General features: G+C 42.7%; 1 protein-coding gene across 4 annotated transcripts; it reads right to left on the bottom strand.

Annotated features, from left to right (window-relative positions):
* Positions 1-4,855: 4,855 nt before the first annotated feature.
* LOC138770920 (serine/arginine-rich splicing factor 5-like) lies at positions 4,856-19,995 on the bottom strand. 4 transcript variants are annotated; one of them, XM_069950236.1, is made up of 8 exons: positions 19,892-19,995; positions 14,137-14,267; positions 12,890-12,960; positions 12,197-12,307; positions 11,675-11,747; positions 9,143-9,216; positions 8,413-8,523; positions 4,856-6,158 (listed from the first exon to the last, which is right to left on the bottom strand). In XM_069950236.1, exons 1-8 carry the CDS (start codon positions 19,986-19,988, stop codon positions 5,960-5,962), a joined length of 867 nt encoding a protein of 288 aa, XP_069806337.1. In that variant the 5' UTR covers positions 19,989-19,995; the 3' UTR covers positions 4,856-5,959. The 4 variants fall into 4 exon arrangements, with proteins under 4 accessions (XP_069806337.1, XP_069806338.1, XP_069806339.1 ...); XM_069950237.1 differs by having other exon boundaries at positions 4,856-6,155; XM_069950238.1 differs by having other exon boundaries at positions 11,675-11,744.
* Between the last annotated feature and the right edge of the window lie 216 nt (positions 19,996-20,211).

Below are 20,211 nucleotides of genomic sequence, written 5' to 3'. Positions count from 1 at the left end.
TGTTCATATAACTGTTTCATTTTAGGTTTGGAAAAGTCCTATGCAACGTTCAAGGTTCGTGCCTGGTCCTCCTGACCATGTTTCCTTATTATCATCCAGCTATGTGCTGATGGACACTCATTGACTAAACTGTTCTCTAGTGCCTGTCCCAGAGCCTTTACATAGACGATGTTCTATGTTGCCTAAAGAGACTCTACCAAACAGAGACACTTATCCAATTCTTCCTAAAGCATTTTTCATGATTATGTGATTGTCAGAGGTTTATTATTGTATTTCATGATTGCACTTCAGTATTGCCCTTCAGTAGTCAAAAGTCTATTTTCTTGTCAGAGTCATATATATATTTCCTTCCTCTGAGTAAGCAGAAAAGTCATTTAGGTAGTCTCAGAGTAAAGTGTGTCTTTAGAAAAAGTATTTCTTCTCACAGTGTATATTTTCATGTCATAGTCAGACAGTTTCCTTCTCCTCTGAGTAAAGAAGTCAGTCTACATATTTATATGTATGGCCTCAGAGAAAGTCTGTTTTCTAAAAGAGTATATTTTCTAAAAAAATGTATTTTCTAAAGAGTGTAGAAGGATCTTCTACTTTCTCCATGCATAGTATTATTGTATCCACAACTGGAAAGAGTAATTGAGCCAATTCTCCGCAAGACCTCACAGTATTTGTTGTCTTTTGTATTTCCCTTCCTTTTGTTTCCAGTGTTTGTTCACCTCTGTCTTGTCCCAACATAGTAGTTGCTACACATAGTTTTACCTAACATTCCATATACTTGTCCATACATATTGCACCTTGGATACCTTTTCGTGTGTTTGGCCTATTGAATAATTGTGTTGTATGATTGACCAGTATGTAAGGGGCCCCCATGTATGTTTGCGTTTATTTCTCTTTCAGGTGTCCAAGTCACTTCACACAGACACCCAAGGCAGTACACAGGTCTTCACAGTTTTCTTTCCAGTAGGGTAACTCATTTTCATTGGAAACCTACTGTCAAACTGACTGGAATATTGAGGGTCCCCCGCCAGCAGTTAAGTTGTCCTGGCTTCCCTGTCAGATGGTCCACGCACTAACTACCTGTAACCAGAGTATGTTAGGCACCCCTAGGTGAAGTCCTGCCACTAGGGTTTTCTTTCTCCTCATATCTCTTGTCACCTGTGCCTTGAGCGTGGGAAACACACATCTACATATTCACCCACACTAACATTCCTTCCTCTTGTCTTGTTGTCCTGGTCCTCTATGTTCATTCGGCCACATCTACCTCAGCTTGTGGTTCGCAGAGGTCGGCTCATTTCTAGTAGGGAGGTATGCAGTGTCCCAGAACAGCCCTTCTTATGCTCATACTTTTATTATAACCAGTTCTGTTCTGGAAAGCTGTGGTCCACTGCAAACTGCGTGTATTGTGTTACCCTTCTCAGTATTCAGGTCTGCTATTCCATTCATTTAGTGCATGTATATTCAGGTATCAGTGTCTAATGGTATTATGTCGCCTCCTAGTGTGCGAGTATGGTACTTCTCATGTATATTTCTCTGTATATGCCTAATGGTGTGATGATTCAATGGCTGGGTGTCACGTGACTGTGCCCTGCTTCCATGGTAACACCAATGGTCATCGAGCTTTTGGCTGGGGTTACCATGTGACTTCCTGTTCTACCTCAGTCTATTCCCTACCACAAAGGGAATAGGTTGTGTGTCTGTCCTCTCGCCCTGCTAAGAGGGAGGCCTGCGTGTGCTCTGCTCCTCCAGTCCACTGGCTGTGTTCCTGTCTCAAGTCTCAAGATTCTCATCTGGGTGTCGATTCTTCAGTCATTCTTCAGTTCCTCTCATCATCATCTTCTCTAATCATCAACAGCAAGTATTTCATTCAAGTCTCATTCCACCCAGCATCTCAACTTCAGTTTCACTACTACTCCCATCATTCAGCACGCTACTCTCACAGTCTATTGCAGCATCACCCATTACTCTGCTTTATTCAAGTTTGCCTTATACCCGGTTGCATCCGGAGAGACTGTTGCTACTAGTTACCACCGTTACAATAAATATACAACTACCGTTGTTTCTGATCCTTGGCATTAGTGTGATAATTGGTGCCCTGACTAAGGACAACGAAGAATCGCATGCCCAGTATTCCTGCATGGTCAGGAGCCCGGTTTCCAGCTGTATCACCCTCGTGCCCACACCGTGCCCTACAGCTGCCTGTTAGCAACATCTATACTGCGGAGTGGCCCCTAGGGGCCAGGGCATCGCAGTAGCATGAGACAGAGTCTACAACCCACACACGTGGCTCAGGTAGTACAGCTCATCCAGGATGGCACCTCAATGCAAGCTTTGGTAAGGTGGTTTGCTGTGTTGTGTTAGCGTAGTCTCCAGAAGCTGGAGGAGCTACCAGGAGTCAGGCCAGTATACCAGGAGACCAGCAACCCAGCAGCAGGACTGCTACCTCTGCCTTTGTGGAAGGAGGAACACTGCCAGAGCCCTGCAAAATGACCTCCAGCAGGCCACAAATGTGCATGTGTCTGCACAAACAGTTAGAAACCAACTCCATGAGGATGGTATGAGGGCCCGACGTCCATAGATGGGGGTTGTGCTCACAGCCCAACACCGCGCAGGATGCCTGGCATTTGCCAGAGAACACAAGGATTGGCAAATTCGCCACTGCTACTCTGAGCTCTTCACAGATGAAGGCGGGTTCACACCGAGCACACATGACAGACGTAACGGAATCTGGAGATGCCATGGAGAGTGATCTGCTGCCTGTAGCATCCTTCAGCATCACCGGTTTGGCAGTAGATCAGTAATCGTGTGGGGTGGCATTTCTTTGGAGGGCTGCACAGCCCTCCATATGCTTACCAGAGGTAGCCTGACTGCCATTAGGTACCGAGATGAGATCCTCAGACCCCTTGCTAGTGCGGTTGTCCCTGGGTTCCTCCTAATGTAGGATAATGCTTGACCTCATTTAAGTGTGTCAGCAGTTCCTGCAAGATGGAGGCATTGAAGCTATGGACTGGCCTTCCATTCCCCAGACCTGAATCCGACTGGACACGTCTGGGACATCATGTCTCACTCCATCCACTAATGTCATGTTAAAATACAGACTGTCTAGGAGTTGGCGCATGCTTTAGTCCTGGTCTGGAAGGAGATCCCTCAGGAGACCATCCGCAACCTCATCAGGAGCATGCCCAGGCGTTGTAGGGAGGTCATACAGGCATGTGGAGGCCACACACACAGTACTGAGCCTCATTTTGACTTAAGGCCCTATTCCATGGAACGATTATCTTCCGTATTCGGCCGCTACGGACGATAATCGTCCCGTGGAATAGAGTGCAACGATCAGCCGACATCGTTCATGTCAGCTGATCGTTGCAGTCGCTTGTTTTTCAACATGTTGAAAAACAAGCAACTGATACAGCAACGATCTGCTGCCGTCGCTCTGTTGAATAGGAGCATCGGCAGCAGACGCTGCTATATCCTATGGGCTGCCCGGACGATCAGCGATCGCCCGGGCAGCCCCCCCTCCCGCTGCAGCCACGTTAAATAGCGGCGACAGCGAGCGGGGAACAAGGAGCAAACGAGCGCTGAGAGCACTCGTTTGCTCCTCTAAACGACCCGTGAAATAGGGGCATTAGTTTAAGGATATTATATCAAAGTAGGATCAGCCTGTAGTGTGTATTCCACTTCAATTTTGTGTGTGACTCCAAATCCAGGCCTTCATTGGTTAATAAACTTGATACTTGACAAAGTATTCAGTTAGAAGATTTTATTTAGATCTAGGAGGAGTTATTGGAGTGTCCCCTTTTTTGAGCAGTGTATGTTGATGCGCCACTATAAAAGGAAAGATTTGAACCTCATTTTGCTTATCCCGACACAATCAGAGTGGTATTACTGATAGGGAAAACATTAGGGAATACATTATGGAATCACAGCAATCGTGCAGTGACAGGCCACATAAAGCTGGCTAAATAAACTACGTATGACCTCAACTGTAAATAGTGCAAAATACCCAGCATTTGGGAGGAAATACTTATTCTCTGCAGACAAAAAAAAAACAACTTATAATATGTAAGGCTAGGTTCTTATGAGGTAAAAAAATATATGCAGATTTAACAGGCCCAGAAATCAATTTTTTCCTGTAGCCGGAGTGTGGGATGATTCACAGTACCGGGGCTCTTCTGGTGCAGTGAGAGATCACAGCAAGCTGGGGAGTAAAGCACATAACCCCATGCTTCTCCCTGCTAGTTTTAGATATCAGTGGGGGTACGAATAATCTTTTGACAAGTTTTTGAGGCTATGTTCACACACAGTAAAACAACACCAAAATACGGCCGTGATTTTGAATGCCAATTAAAACAATGTGTGAACAGCTGAAAAAAAAGTTTTTGCAAAAGCAGGTTGTAATGGCTATGCTTATTATTTTGACAGTCAATGGCTGAGCTCTGGTTGCAATGGGCAACCAGAGCTAGGGAGTCAACTTGCAAATGAGCGGCATCCCTGTATGCAAAGTGCAATATTCAGATTAGATTTGCAGAAAAGCACACACAGGCTGCTTGAAGAAAAAAAAAATTCTATATCTTTCTGGGGCAGTGTACACACACATTATAGAATAATGAACATAATGTGTACACTGCCAGTAATTTCCCACTGACTATAACAGAGCATTGTTACATTGAAAATATTTACCTCAAAACTATGACCGTATTTTGCTATTCTTTTACAGTGTGGGAAGCATGTGTAAAAAAAAATAAATAAAATAAAATTCTATTGACACAGGAACACTTCAATGTATTAGGTTAAAACCAAACAGATAACCCAAATAGATGAAGATAAAAGCAAAAAAAAAAAAAAGTTACTTAAAAAGGAAATCTGCATTTAAAGGTTCTTTATTTAACCAAAAGCCGAAATATGAGAATACAGAGCAGATCAAAATTGGACAAACTGCTTCAAACTATCTTTTATTAAACAACTATCAGTTACCACAAAAGCAAACAAGATCAATGAAAGGGTATCTGTCATTTCATGAAGCTTCCGACATGTCAGCGGTTTTGATCAGTAAGGGTCCAAGTGCTGAAACCCTGACCGATTGCTAGAACGAAAAAGCAGAGGCATGCAGCAGCGGACTGTGCTCAGCTCTCCTGGTGGTGTTCATACTACCTGAGGAAGGCAAAGCAGAGCCCATCAGAAACACAGGGGCACAGCATTCATCTGAACAATTGTACCCCATTGTTGTAGCCATCAGAGGGGGTCTCATCAACTGAACCACCACCCATTTAAACTTTTTCTGAACTGACAGATACACTTTAACGCAAATATTCAAAAGAAAATTTGTAGTTACAAAAGTCTAAAGAAAAAACCCTGCCCTTGAAATTTTGAATAATCTACATAAAATTGGAAATTCTACATTTTGTAGTATTAATTGAGGTTTCATCCTGCACACGCACAATGACTAGTGAAGCCAGTATAATAAGACAAATCAAAACATATGCTTTGGGCTGTAAAGAAATGACCTTGAACTGTAACAATGACAACTACCTGACATAACATGCGCCATTAGTACACTTAGGATTGTTTTTATACATATATTTTGTTTTCCTGGCAATAGTGTTGGTTATAAAGAACAGAATAGGGCAGTGTGTGTTGTCAATGACCATATTAACGCAAACCTACATACATATCTTAATTTAATATCTAAAGTGAGAAAATCAAAAAAATATCAGACAAGTCTCACTCATCTACACAGTGAAACATGTCAAATAGAAAGGGTTACATTTAACTCCTGTCAATTCCATGGTCTAACCAGAAGAACCAGGTCGCATATTCACAAAAACAAAGCATTAGGCCACCTTTTGTGCCAGATTATTTTACAGGCGCTTTGGTTACATAGAACAGTGAAAAACTTTCATCCCCAGAAATCTTCCTCTAGGGGCACTTAACCTTCATTCAGTATTTCTACATATAAACAGGCATCATCTTAACCACGGCTCTCTGCTGAACTTGATCTGGACTGGCGTTTAGGGGAGCTCTGGGAAGGTTCACCGCTTGTAGATTTCTGACTATATTTCTTTTCAGGTGTACGGCTAGGAGAGCGGGATCTGCTGGCAGACCTAGACGATCCACGAGACTTGGACTTGCTACGTGATCTGGAATAGCTTCTTGACCTGGACCTGCTTCTGGGAAGAATCGATAATGTTTTAGTACAAAATGACAATAGAAGCAAGCATTCACAACAGAATCAGTAGGTAATTTCTTGGCACAATCAACATGCTTTATGGTTTAGAGTGACTCTGTACCCACAATCTGTCCCCCCCAAACCTCTTGTACCTTTAAATAGCTGCTTTTAATCCAAAATCTGTCCTGGGGCCGGTTTGGTAGGTGATGCAGTTATTGTCCTAAAAAACAATTGTTAAACTTGCAGCCCTGTGTCAAATTATCGAGGCCTACAGTGCGTATGCCCTAGGCTTGCACTGTCTCTCCTTCCATCCTCTCCTCACCCTCTACACCATTAGGAACGCCCCTGGTCAGCATTTCTCCTATTCATCACTTGTCTGAACACTGCATTGGTGCCCTAACAATCCAACACATGTGCAATGTTCACCCAGGTGATGAATAGGAGAGATCCTGCTTGAGGCAATCTTTATGGTGAAGAGGGCGGGGAGGAGAGATGTTGCAAGCCTAGGGCATAGACCCTCTAGGCCATGCCAGTTTGGAACAAGGCTGCAAGTTTAAAAGTTGTTTTTTAGGACAATAACTGCATTACCTGCCGAACGGACCCCAGGACAGATCTTGGATTAAAACCAGCTATCCGAAGGTACAAGTGGTTTGGGGGGGGGGGAGCAGATTGTGGGTACAGAGTCGCTTTAAGCTCCTTTTGACCTCCAATATTCCTATGAGTCCCTGAAAGCGCCACTAGAACTCAATATAACTACTGCTTTAACTACTTTACTCACACGTTACAGCATGTGTAGATGTGGCCATATACCTCAAGTAGCTGCCAGCCTAATACCTGTTAGGCTAATAGCCATTCCTCTCAATCCATGTAAGCATATGGCTCTCAGTGGTAGAAGGGAAATAATTTGCTACCAGACTCCCCTGGCAGGAGATTATTTGCAGTGAAAACAAAAACAGGCACAACATGCATTACCTCTACATCTTCCATCAGAGGGAAGTTGGGAAACCCCATACACATCACGTAGTAACATAGTTAATAAGACTCAAAAGGCATCCATCAAGTTTAACCTACACAAACGCTACAGTGTTGATCCAGGGGAAGGGAGAAAAAATCCCTCCCAACTCCAAAATGGCAATCAGAATGACCCCTGGATCACTGTCCTATGTAATCTAGTGCCCATTACTTTTAATATTATATTTTTTCAATAAAGCATCCAGGCCTCCCTTGAACTTATTTAATGAATCAGTAAAGAAACCCCATCTGTGCTGGTGGTGAAATCTTTTTTTTTCCCCTCTAGATGTATAGGATGTCCTCTTGTCACCGTTACAGGCCTAGGAGATTATACAGAAATTTTTTTTCTTCTTCAGCCTGTGTGTGTGCTTTTCTGCAAATCTAATCTGAATATTGCACTTTGCATACAGGGGTGCAGCTCATTTGCAAGTTAACTCCCCAGCTCTGGTTGCCCATTGTAACCAGAGCACAGCCCTTGATTTGGTACACAAGGTATGTATTCTACATTAAAACTGCCAAGAGTCTCTCATCAACCTTCCTCCCCAAATATCACCCATTACTGGATGCAATTCCCAGCAGTAAGTGTTCATGAGGTACGATGGGAAATTAAGCATAACAATGCCCAATGCCGCACTCACACGTTACATGCTCCACACAGACATGGAATGCCTTTAACAGAGTCCCTCCCCCGGGCAGCATCTGTGATATGATGCTGGGAGCGGGGGAACTGTATGAATATGCGCCATACGGCTGCTTCATTACAGAGCGGCGCACATTCACACAGTTTTCCCGCTCCCAGCATCTTATCACAGATACTGATCACGAGAGCAGGGAATTCTTTTTGATCAAGTCACAGTCACGGACCGTGGCACTTGAAGGGTTAACTGGGCAGGGTCAGAGATTCCTACGATCCTGCTTGTGCTACAAAGGATGCATAAGAACCAAAGTTGTAAGTCCCTGAGCCGCAAAGCCACCAATTCCCCTACTGCAGCAACACCAAGAGACCTTGCTACAGACTAAAGACTCTAATGCACTAAGATTTATCCTACAGATGATTGAAACCAAACCCAGGAACAGACTATAAACATAAAGGAAAGACTGAGATTTCTCCTCTTTCAAATCCATTCTTGGCTTTGGCTTAAAAAATCTGTCAGATAAATCTGTGTAAAGGCACTGTAATTGGATATAGATTCTACTATAAATGCAGAGAATACTTAAATCTTCAACAGACCGATTTCATTTACCTGTGTTTTTTGCGGTCCTCAATCAGCTTTATTTTACGACCACTAAGTTCCATGCCATCCAACTTCTCTAAAGCACTCTTCATATCACTGTAGGATGCAAATTCCACGACCCTAAAAAAAAAAAAAAAAAAAAAAAACACACATCATCATCTGCTCTATGCTCCTAATTCGACAAATTTGAAACACAGCACCACCACACCCCGATACAGCTCTGCACAAGGCGCAGTATGAAAGAGGTTATTATAAACACTAAACTAACTTTGAGAGCATTTACGTACATGGCTCCCCTCCAGATCTCTGATGCAGGAGGTCACATGAGGACACTTTCTTGTTCAATGACGCAAGTAAGAGAAAGCATGTACATCCTCCCCTATATACCTAGTGTTCATGGCATCCTAGTGCTGGGCCCCACAAACATGCACACTATACATCTGTGGCTTGTTAGAGGTAAGCCGGGGATGCTACATGCAATCTGAGCAGCCAGGCATATAAGTTTATAACACAGGAGCTGTCATACTGACAATAGTCATGGATTTTTAAAAGTTGGTAGGGAAAAAGATGAAGTGTGGGGAGGGAGGACTTTGCGGGCACATTGGCGTGTGACATGCCGACCACTGTCCGCTTTAAAATTCCCTAATATCATATTTATATATTACTTTTGGAAAGTTCGACATTCTCCAACTATTAGCAAAACTTCTTTAATAAAATCACATAGCAGGCAAGTGCATACCCTTCATTTCTGTTACCCCTGTGTGCATCCACGTATGTCACCTCTCCAGCCTTTCTCATGAAGTCCTTCAGATCCTGAAACAAGCATTGTTGGTTAGCTTATAACTAATATGCCCCTTTACATTCACTTACTTGTGCATAAAGTATAAAATATTGGTACTGCACTGAAAAGACCTGCGGTTTAGCTAAAAACTTTATGATAAATCAGTGTTAGTGTCATGTATGAAAGCTGATCTACATAATATGCAGATACATTAAGTGAAGTGTGAACACAAGTAGCATGTTAAACAGTCCTCTACTATTGTTACAATAGGAAGACAAGCATATCTGGTTATAGGATGCAAAATGGTATTACTCTATATGTAACAACTTCACTGCTACATACACTTAACTATTCTGATTTTATTACTTGGTGTTATATTATTTCAAACCCAAATTACTTACCACAACATATAACCATTGGTCGGAGGTACCTTAAGCAAAGAGTCGCTTGTCCATAACCTAGATGACCTTGTGAGCAACTCACTTACATGAGAAGGGTGGAAGGCGGCAGGGGAGCACCAGAGTCTCAGTAAGTGAGTGATGTTAAACCTGAAACCACTGGATGCAATCACTGGAAGTGGCTAGAGAACCTGAGGCTGACCTGAGCTAGCCACTCTTGCTCAAATCTGGGCAAACCAAGATCTAGATCGGCAAAGCGGGAGGGTGATAGGAACCAAAAGGAAACTTCAGAACAGGCCCAGCCCTAGAATTTCAGCCATTAGCAAACCAAAAATTCTTGGGCTCTCCTCCACACAAGAGAAACGAGGCTTAACCCAAAGAAAGGCTGTTAAAAGAGGTTCAAAATGCACGTGGTTAGATATATGTCTGTGGAAAAAAAATATTTACTACAACACAGGATGGAGCAATATCAGTTTAGTACTAATAATAATAACGTAGATGTGCAACTTAAGTAAACAAAAGAAAAAAAACTAAATAAAAAAAAAAAAAAAAAAGAAAAAAAATCCACACTTAAATGTGTCCTATTTTTCATGGTTCTAATAGTGTGCCATCCTCAGACCACAATTTCTGGGTTGTGTTTTTCATTTGTCAAACATTGGCACATTGTATACAATGGGAAATAGACAAAGCGACCGGAGTACTAATCAAATCAAACAGAAAATCCAGAACTTATTCACTGAACATTTCCAAACCTCAGTAGACTGACAGATGCTGTCACATTAAGACATCTACGACGTGTCCGGGTATGTTCAGAACACAATATAAGTAATTGTGAGGGGGAGGGGGGGTTACAAATGTGCACAATCCTGCAAATGAAACCAACAACTGCACGTAATATGAACTGTTAACCATACGGCCCAGGAAGTAAGCATGCTACAACAGAGGATCCAGGATGTACATTTTACCCATCTCCAACAATGTTCTGTGCCATCTGAATGACTGTCTGATAACTAACCAGCCCATGTCTGATCTGACCTGGCCATCTAGCTTAACACACAGCCACATGTCCGTAAAAGCGGCCAATACATGGACACGAGAGTCATTCAGCCATCCTTTTGACGCTACCCAAGGTATGTTTAATGCAGCAGAAAAGCACATAGAGCAACCCATCTGAGGATTTTAACAAAATATCTACAACATCCTAAACTATAACAGGTAAATGAGCGGTTTCCTATCAGATCCTCTAATTCTAGTTATTTACAGAGATGTGCCCCAGTGGCTGTTCTATGCTAAAAAAAAAGAAAAAGAAATGGCTATAAACCCAAGATTAAACAAAAATCGTGATGAGATGTTTATAAGCACATGAACAATGCAAGAAGCAGTTATATTTCCATGCAGATGAGGCAGCAATGAATGGAACCTCAAGAGCAAACAATGTATGGAGATCATCACATTCATGGTACACTGTACTCTATAGTGGTATCCATTCATCTCCTTAATATTGCTGCACACCACAAAGCATTATCAAAGAATCTGTCCGGCAGAGACACCGCCTAAACATACAGCATTGATAATATACCCTAATACTATTAAGCCATGTGATCAACAGTAATAGCACCCTCATACACCTACTGGAAGGAGAGAGCACATCTTATAATCACTGTGCTCGCTTATTCATAATGAAACTATGGAAAATGGTAAAACAAAAGACCAGGAGCGCTATAGGTCATCTACTAGCTTACTGGTATTAGGGTATCTAATAGATGCCTTACTATAAAGACCTTTTACTGACAGATTCTCTACAGTATTATTTGTTACTGTGTAGCTTACGTGACACCAGCTTCCACCACAGCACACAATGTATACATAAACCGTAAAATGGTCTCTGTACTCTTTCCATACACCTTATCTTTGCTGTGCTATAGAATGTGCAGTGCTTTTAACTTATAGGCAGAACTGTGTGTGTGTGAACGATTAGGTACAGGAGCGACAGCACCCTTAGTGTTGTTTTGACCATTTACAATTTAAAGCCTAATCATATGTCAAATTATAGAAGAATAGTCTTTAAAAAAATATATATAAAAATGCCCACCTGCCAGCTAACACGTGAGGACAGGTTTTCCACAATGATTCTATGCTCGGTGCGTACTGGGGGTCCATACCTACTGACAGAGACAAGAAAGGGACAAAATGTTTTAAAATGTGTTACTGCGGAAAGAAAACTATAAAAGCTGTAAAGCAGCATGTTAGGCCAGCGTCACAATGTGATACAGGTACAGGTAGTAAACCACAATTCATACAAGCAGATGAAAATTTACACAGTTCAAACACATCCCAATGCTCTATGTTTTCTACATAGAAAAAGGAATCAGCAAAGACCACACTGGCCAAGTCAGCTATGTGATTGCAGGTGCTTTCCAAAAAGCTCTATAAACAGCTAAAGGGTGGCCTGGGATTTACAAAATAGGACCTGGTTTTCCACTCCTCTAGGTCATGCAAGCTGAACCTTTTGGTGCTATTTTTTTGTTCAAGGAATCATACTTCACCAAGGTCATTTCCTTACATGAATAAACTAAATCTTCCAAAACAGTCCACAGTTTAAGAATATTATTACCTGGGTCCTCCACTGTTTGACTGACGGTAGCCAAAGCGCATTGGGTAGCGCCCTCCACCACCCATCATGCCCCCTCTTCCTCTCCGATTTCGGGCATGCTCAATTGTTACTCTAAGTGGGGGGGGAAAAAAATACATTAGCCAGATAATTACTGCTAAATTATCACTTTCCATTGCTTTAGGTAGAGTGGTGTCTACCAATGAATAAACACGTTTGGCCCTAAAAGACAAGGTCACATTGCTAAAGGTAGTTATGTAACGTGCAGCAGCGAATAAGTGATGGTGGGAAGAATGGCACCTATATAAATGGGGGCAACAGTATCAATTCAAAGTTAAATTAGCTGCCATTTTGTAAGGGAAATGAGAAAAAATACATAGTACTAAGCAAGTAGCTACCCCCCATATTCTGGCTCAGGCCCAATTCTGAGTTTGTACCAATGTTTATCTGTATTCCAGGTGTAATACGCAGACCCCTACCCCATGTAGTGCTACTTAACCCCACTTACAGTATCATACAAATCTATGGTGTTACACATTTAATAGGAGTGCAAGAAGGCTGAAGATATGAACACCGGTACTAGAAGCCCTACCAGTCCCACAGCTTCTCCAGTAAAAATTTTGCAGGATGATCTGCTTTATTACAGATTTTGCCTTAAGGATAAATGGGAATTTTTTAAATTACATGAAGTTTTACCTTTCATTACACAACTCTTTTCCATTCAGTTCATACACTGCATCATCTGCATCTCTGTGGTCCTCAAACTCCTATTGCAATGGGGGGAAAAAAGATTATTGAGTGCTCCGGATTGCAACTAAACCACGATCATGAATTAGCAAATGGCAAGCAAGTGGCTATTAGCTCCTTTACACTGTACTTTAGAGAGCTGTGCAGCTCATCTTCCTGCATCTAGCAGACCTCTAGCAGATCTAACATATCCATATACTTAAGACTGATCTATCCGCTTCTCAGGAATATACACTACTAACATCAGGCGTTAGTCACATTTTAATCTAAATGCATAAGTCCACACACCACCTCAAGGTTGAAAGCACAGGGTAAAGGTTTTTATCCACTCTGCTTCTATCCTGTGTGGTGGGGTCCCATGTGGCAGCCATTGCTGTGGTGGCACGGTGTCTGGGGGTGGTGTAGTTCAGAGCAGCTATGTCCGGCAGCACTGAGGTGGCCGTCATGTGGGGCTGCGCCATTTTTTAGTTAGGTACCCACATGTATCAGGAACCTTGAGGTGGTATGTGGGCTTATGCACTTTGGTCAAAATGTGACTAACACCTAATGTTAGTAGTGTATATTGCTGAGAAGCGGAGCAATCAGTGATAAATATATAGGTGTGCAGCCACATCTTTGTTTTCTCAAGTGAATTATATATCGCGGGAATGCACATGTCTTTCCTCGGCTGTTAATCAAATCTGACTTGTTCACTCCATTTCTGTACATGGAGCAAACAAGATGGATTTGACTGACAGCTAGGGATGGACATGCACTCCCCCTTGCCTTAAGTATCTTGGGATCGCAACAAGTCTCAGGAATAAGTCCTGATGTGGTCAGTATCTTTTGATATGTCTGACATACTAAAAATGCAGAGCATGGAGAGCATTATGGATGTGTAAACAAGGTTTTTAAAACCAGCAGAGGAAAAAAAAGACAGTAAAAAACTGTAACAAAGATCTGCACCAGTGTCTGCCTTTTGGCTACAGACACTGACCAAACCACTACATATAAACCCAGTAAAACAATAGGAAAGAGAAAAACTAAGTGGCAGTAAAGGCGAGGCTGTTGTTCTGGTAACAAGTCTATTTCTCCATCTCTCCAGGGTACGAGGACTATCATGGGGGGCAATTATTCTAGAAATACACTTGATAAAAACAAGTAAAGGTAACACAAATGTGTATAACGTAAAAGGTGCAGTCACCAATAACACTTACCACAAAGCCAAATCCACTTTTTAAGTTAATTTCTCTGATTCGTCCATATCCTTTGAAAAACTTCTCTACGTCTCTTTCACGAGCATGAGGACTAAGCCTCCCTATAAATACTCTACAACCACTCATTTTATCTATAGAAAAGGAGGAGAAAAAAAAAAAAAAAAAAGACATAAGTAAATATGCAATATCCTAGAAATAAAGATACAAAGTTCCATCTAACACATGACCCTCGTGGTTACTGGCCCAATATCCTTGGACCTGGTCTTGAGGAAAGATATAGCATATTACAGTATACATCACCTACATCCCTGTCCGTAATGGGTATGTACAGTTACCTGATACTATCCAGTAAAATCTTTTGCATTTTATATACCTTGATAGTTTGTAGGTCTCCAGCGCCAAGCAGAATATTCCATGGCTTGTCCTCTCAGTGTCAGGACCAGGAATAACACAGTGCACTCCCAGTCCTGCCACCGAGGGGCTGAGGAGGAGACACAAACCTCAGGAGCTTTACTTCTACACATACAGTGTAAATGTCAAGTAGTAGATTACAGGCACTTATATGTATTTTTACATTTCCAAGATACAGAGAAGGAACGGTAGCAGCACTCAACAATAAGGAGTAAAACAATGCTTTATTTCAGCAAACAAACAGCAAGTGTGTTCCACTAATAAAGCAATAACCGCTTCATGCTTCTGCACATGGTGAGAGCCGGAAGAAGCGCGGAAGCGTAAAACGGTCGTTGTTCTATTAGGGGAACGAACGTTTGTTTGCTGTACCCTAAAATAAAGCATCGCTTCACCATTTATCAGTGAGTGTCGCTACTGTTCCTCCTCTGTATCTTAAATGTTTAATTGCTAAAGGGGAAAGCACCAGAGAGAGACAGACCCCTACGTATCACCAATGGTCCGCACTATCCAGTTGGGGTATGCACATGGTAGTGCCAGCTTTTTTTTTTTATTTTGTTGGTGTATTTTTACACTGTTAGCACTACTGTGGTTCTTTTCTGAAATATGTATATGATTTGATGGCAGATTATCGGCAAGGAGTGTTGCTAGGAATATTCCTTTCGGCCGATAATCGGCCTGTGTAAAGTGTCAGCGATCAGCCCAGTAGTGGGAAACACATCTTTGCAGCCTCACAACAGGAAGACATTTCATGGGGCGCACAAACACGGCCAAGCCGCAAAATTAATCATCCCTTTTGAGGTCATTGCAAATGAGTGCCAATCTCCCCTGCGTCCTTGCACAGCCCCATATATGTAAGGGCTTGAACAATTAGCTGCCCTAGGCGCCGCCACAAAGTGGCTCTGCACACACCAGCTATCAATGATCACTCCTAGCGGTGCACACCCCTCTATATTAACAACCCTTTGAGGACCAGGCCCAAAATGACCCAGTGGACCGCGCAAATTTTGATCTTTGCGCTTTTGTTTTTCCCTCCTCCCCTTCTAAGAGCTCTAGCACTTTCAGTTTTCTATCTACAGGGCCATGTAATGTCTTGTTTGTTACAGCAGTAGTTGTACTTTGTAATGGCGTCTTTCATTCTACCATAACATGTATGACGGAATCCCAAACATATTATTTATGAAGATATAAATAGGTGAAATCGTAAAAAAGAATGCAATATGGTAACGTTTGGGTGGTCTACGTAATGCACTATATGGTAAAAGCGACATGATACAATTATTCTATAAGTCAGCCCAAACACAACCATATGCAGGTTTACACAGATTATCTAATGTTATATATATTTTTTTAATGAAATCCTTTTTATGGCAATTAAATATTAATAAAATGGGCCTATTGTGACGCTTATAACAGTTATTTTTTCACCTACGGGGCTGTATGGGGTGTCATTTTTTTCCGCCATGATCTCTAGTTTTTATTAATACCATATTTGTGAAGATCGGACATTTTGATCACTTATTAAATTTTTTTTATATGTAATGTAACATAAAATCGGTAATCAGCGCACCTTTTTCCCTCTTTTCGTGTACGCCGTTCACAGTTCGCAATGACGCTTGTTATATTTTACTAGATCAGTCAATTACGCACGCTACGGTATATTATATGTTTATTTATTTATTTTTATATGTTTTATTTATATAATGGGAAATGGGGGTGATTTAGACTTTTATTGGGGGAGGGGCTTTGGGGTAGTGTGTTGGTGTTTTTAACTTTTTTTTTTTTTTACACATTTGAAGTCCCTTTGGGGGACTTGTACATACAGTACTTGGGTCTTTACACTGATCATTGCTATTCCATAGGCATAGCATTGATCAGTGTTATCGGCGCTCTGCTAATTGAGCCTGCCTGTGCAGGCTCAGAGAACAGAGCGCCGATCGGACCGCACGGAGGCAGGTGAGAGACCTCCGGCGGTCCGTTTTACCGATCGGTGTGACTGCGAGGGTCCCAATCGGTAAGTGACAGGGGACGCCCCCTGTCACTTACATTTAAACGCCGCGGCGTTTAAGGAGTTAATGTCACGCTGCATCGTGTCATTAACGGTGAGGTGTCGGCTGCTGATTGCAGCCGACCCCACCTGCTATGAAGCGCGCTTCATAGCTCAGGACGTACCGGTACGTCCAGGGTCGTCTGGGGACAGACTTCCAGGACGTACCGGTACGTCCTAGGTCGCCTAGGGGTTAAAACATGAAGGGGAAGAAAAGGCACAGTATATGGGCAACACACATCCATAATACAGTCTTATGCACAAAGCCTTAGGGTCCTATTCCACCGGACGATTATCGTTTGCATAATCATTAACGATGTCAAACGACCGCTATTGCGAAAGACCTGAAAACGTTCACTCATTTCCATGGAACGATAATTGTTACTTATGATCGTAATTGCGATAGTTTTTTCTTCGCTATTTATTCGCTATTGCGTTCGTATCTATTGCAAACAACCAAACGATGTCTTATTCAATGTGAACAATTTGCGAACGTTTTGCGAACAAGCAACGATAAAAATAGGTCCAGGTCTTATAAAGCGATCAACGATTTCTCGTTCGGTCGTGCATATTTAACGATAATCTGAACGATAATCGTCTGGTGGAATAGGGCCCTTAGGCCATCTGATTTCTAGAGATGAGCGAATCTACCAAAAGTTCTGGTTCGCACAAACCTGAATGATCGGCATTGGAAACCCGCCGCCTGGAGAGGTGGATGCAGCCTGGAAAATTGGAACGGACTTTGTTTAAAGGTACCCAAGGCAGGAATTAATGATCATTAATTCCAGCTGTAGGTAGTGTTAAACAACGGCCGTTCCCATGAAATTGCTGTTATTTCTACAGCATGTGAACATAGCCTATACCTGTACTTTCAGCAGGTTCACTCAATGATATTTATTGCTAAAATGTTATTTCATTTTTATCTGCCCACTCTAACAAAGCCATGTCTGTGATCAAACCCTTAGCCTGCTGTAGGGCTTATGTATAACTGGCAACAATTATCCCAATTGCAATTGTGTTTCAGAAGCTAAAATTGCATAAGCGAAGGGCTAGTTCACTAAACCACCAGTATGTCTTTATGCAGCTGGGTCCTAGTGTCCCATCACGTGTGCCCGATCCACCGATACTGCGTAACGGGTGTACTCTCCTCCACTTCCTTGGTACAACGCAACTGGATATACCATAGATGTAAGTCTTAGGTCTAACACAAACACCTTTCTTTAGAAAGAAGGTCCTGGCCCCTTACAGCGTGGTTGTACTTATCGGATGTGACGGGGAAACCAAAAACAGCCTTTATGGGATATCGTGTGCATAAGGCATACGTTTCCCAGAGTTTAATACTGTGTGGCTATGGTCCCATGTTTTTGTTTTTTTTGTACTTTGTACAGCCACCTTTTTGGATGGGTTTCATTTCTGGAGCCAAAATATGTTCATGGTTTGCATAACACATCTATATATTGGCACCAAACTAAAGCTGTGTGAACAAGGCCAGACTGAAACAAAGGTAGAGCCCAACATGAGGCCCATATGTAATCATATGCTTCTATCTCGCTTCACTAAAACGTATCAAATCAACATACACTCTAATTTACAATAATAGTCTACGTTGCCACCAGCACACAGGAGACAACATCAGCAGTAGAATGACTGAGGAGTATAACAAACATAGCATTAGAACGCTATGGTGAATTAGGGTCCATCGGCCAGGACCCCCCACAGTCCTATCATTTATTATACGGTATAGCACCTTTCACAGTCTTTTCCCGGATGGCTGCTACTCAACTAAACACATTACTTTATCCATACACACACCATGAAGACGCATGGGTAAAATCCCATAACCATACAGTGTGGTACCAGGACCAGAATTTCCACTCTATTAGCTTATATAACTGCAGGCATTGTGGAAGAAACATAATAAAAGCATAATCATAGAGCGTGGCTCTCAGACAGCAACACCCTGCCTAAGAGGAGGTGGTAATGGTGGTGTCCATACACCCCACACTAAAGATGGACGAACCCACCGCCTTTGGCTTACTGTTTAAAGTGTATAGAGATTTTGTTGGTGGAGAGTTGCTGGCGTTCTTTCTGCTATATCATATTGTTCTAGGAAGGATAAGCCGCCACCAGAGAAGTTTGGCTCAAAGCTTTCACCAGAAAATTACTGTAAAGTAGCAAATTTGCAGAACCTGTATTTTTTTTTGCACAATGCTCTCAAATATTTGTGCAAAATCCAGAAAAAGTCACCCATTTCTGAGGCCTCTGTGATGCTGGTTTGCTCACTGCACATGTGCTGCTTTATCACTGGGATCTCCCTTCCAGTTTAAGATGGAGGAGTGGGGAGCTCATGAAGATGGCTCTATGTTCTGCTAATGATCTAACCCTAACATCTTCCATAATCAGATCCTCTCACTCTCACCTCCAAGACTTCTCTCGTGCTGCACCAGTTCTCTGGAACTACCCAAATACCTCAGACTTATACCCAACACACTCTCTGTTGGCGCTATACAAATAAATATTATTATGGATGGGCACCCTAATCTCTAATGTTTGCAAGATGACAAAGAACTGTCTGTAGTTAAAGGGACCACGTGGCGGCACAGCCTACACCTGGACTCAGCATAGCATAAAATAGCATAGCATAACCAGCACAGCATAAAATCTGCAGTGGATTATGTAAGTGTGAACAGACACCTTAAGGAAAGAGGTCACTATCATGTGGATGGGGATTATAATACACCATTATACAACAGACATGGGGGAGTGCTGTTCTTTCCTACCTCTATCTATTACATAGCTACAAGCAGGGGCTGTGTGGGCCTGATGAGAGTAGTAGTTATGTAACAGCTGGAGAGCCACAGGTTGGGGAGCTGTATTGAGGCCTGCACACTCACTTCCTGTATGCAGCCTGCACTCTGCGCATGCTCAGATACAATGATAAACTATGGGGAGGGAATAACTGCAGCAATTATGAGTCACACAGCCATGGGGAACATATGGCATCCTCAATACTGGCTCCACACGGCCTCAGCTCTGCCATACTACAACTCCCAGTGTGCACTGGCAGGAAGGCTAGAAGTTGTCCGGCCGGCACACACCGTCCATCTTCCCAGCACCGTCCGCTCCCCCCTCCTTCCCTGCCGTACTGTGACACCGAGCACATCCATTGCTAGTGCTCATATCTAGCCACAGGACGGAGAGACTACTCAGTCACAATGCACACGCTCCTCCTGTGTGCGGAACCGCCTGCGTCCCGGCGCTCCCACAACCACAGAGACCACTCTCCGCCGAAACACTCACCAACGCCACCGCTGCTTCCCGACAATGAAATGGCGACCGAGAATCTCCGGATATGACTCGCAACAAGATGGCGGCGCGGGGAGCGGCCTGTTGTCATGGAAACACTTACCCTCTGGTGTACTGAGGCTGGTCTGTACGTGAGCGCCGCCTCCTGCCCCGCTCGCGTTACCTCCAGCTGGAAAACCTGCTGTAAATCTGCGGGCTCTGCAAATTCTTTCTATGGGCTTCTATGAATAAATAATAATAATAATAATAATAATAATAATAATAAAGACTTGTTCAGCATCAGCAGGGAACACATCACCTCACGTCTATCCCCT

This window comes from Dendropsophus ebraccatus, chromosome 13, assembly GCF_027789765.1.
Source record: "Dendropsophus ebraccatus isolate aDenEbr1 chromosome 13, aDenEbr1.pat, whole genome shotgun sequence".
NCBI classification, from domain to species: Eukaryota; Metazoa; Chordata; class Amphibia; order Anura; family Hylidae; genus Dendropsophus; species Dendropsophus ebraccatus.
This window is presented reverse-complemented; position numbering and strand designations above follow the sequence as displayed.